Here is a 1,400-nt window from a genome sequence, read left to right as displayed (position 1 = left end):
TTGTAAAGAATAAAAAGTTTTGAATGGTACAACAAATGCACTATAATACAAAAAATGGACTATATACCTGTTGTAATTTAGTTATCTATAGTCCAATGATATTTTGGAATACAATTCCATCTTCAGATATTCTTAGATGGAGTCGCTGCTATAATCGGTTTTCCAACGGCTTTTCTTTAGTTTCGGAAGCGTCTCAGCAAAAAGAAAAGCCGTTGGAAAATAGATTATAGCACCGACTCCATCTAAGAATATCTGAAGAAGTAATTGTATTCCAAAATATCATTGGACTATAGATAACTAAATTACAACAGGTATATAGTCCATTTTTTGTATTATAGTGCATTTGTTGTATCATTCAAAACTTTTTATTCTCTTTAAATCAAGATTTTCAAAGGATTTAGTAAAATAACTTTTTTTATTATTAAGCCTTTTTTTTTAAACCTCCCTGTAACTTTGAAGGTATATTCTAACACATTTTCACCACCATTCAGTGTGTGTGTACATACACACATACAGTCACTTATACATATGTATGATGCATGAAAAAGACACCTTTTTAAAAATATTTTCATAGTCCTGTTGTCTGTGTGTATATGTCCTCAATTTACATTTTTTTCTTTTTCTTTTTGTTCCAGTATTGAATTTGATCGTGACAGTGATTATTTTGCAATAGCTGGAGTAACGAAAAAGATAAAGGTATGTTTGATTCACTTAATGGTAAATTATATTTAGTTCTGTTGTAGAACTACAAGAAGCTGTTTAATTTAAATGCACCCTTGTTGTCTGATAACAGTGTTTGTAATATTCTCTACCCTTATTGCCTTTCAAGACTGTTTAAATTGCACCAATAACTGTGTCTTGGGTATTTTGGAGAATCATCAATATTAGAGATATCCTATAAAAGATATCTCACCTGTAGTTTATAAATCTGCTTAGCTCACCTAACTCATGGCACTACACATAGTTTTGAGATATTTTTTAACTTGAGAATTAGTACAGATAGGAAAAGGGATTCTTGGTATTTAATTCATTGAAGGATATGATTTTGGTCAGGAAAAGGTTGCAGAAGAGAAAGAAGCAGTTCTTATGAAGACGGACTTTTTTTCATTTACTGTATTCTTTTTTACCTTTTTTTTTTTTAATCATAAGATACAAGTCTGTAATTTCAAAAGTAATTGTATTTGCATTTTAATTTTTGGCTTAGAAGAATTTTCAAAATCTGAAATGATAAATCAGAACTTTTTAATTCCAGTCTCCTCCTCATCCAGGTCTGTGACACAGAGGCTCATTCCTCCATTCTTTAGTTTCCTACAACAGCCCAAGAATTATAGCGTGATGTGCTGCTTGACTGGTCCCCCCTCTCTCTCTCTCTTTATATATATATATATATATATATATAT

General features: G+C 30.6%; 1 protein-coding gene across 1 annotated transcript in view; it reads left to right on the top strand.

The window, feature by feature from the left end:
• LOC106878751 (E3 ubiquitin-protein ligase COP1) overlaps window positions 1-1,400 on the top strand; it is a 49,260-nt gene that overhangs the window by 33,946 nt on the left and 13,914 nt on the right. Inside the window, exons 11-12 of the mRNA XM_014928071.2 lie at window positions 385-400; window positions 636-696. Coding sequence (XP_014783557.2) covers window positions 385-400; window positions 636-696 — 77 coding nt within the window. The remainder of the gene's footprint in view (window positions 1-384; window positions 401-635; window positions 697-1,400) is intronic.

Source organism: Octopus bimaculoides, chromosome 21, assembly GCF_001194135.2.
Source record: "Octopus bimaculoides isolate UCB-OBI-ISO-001 chromosome 21, ASM119413v2, whole genome shotgun sequence".
Taxonomy (NCBI): domain Eukaryota; kingdom Metazoa; phylum Mollusca; class Cephalopoda; order Octopoda; family Octopodidae; genus Octopus; species Octopus bimaculoides.
This window is presented reverse-complemented; position numbering and strand designations above follow the sequence as displayed.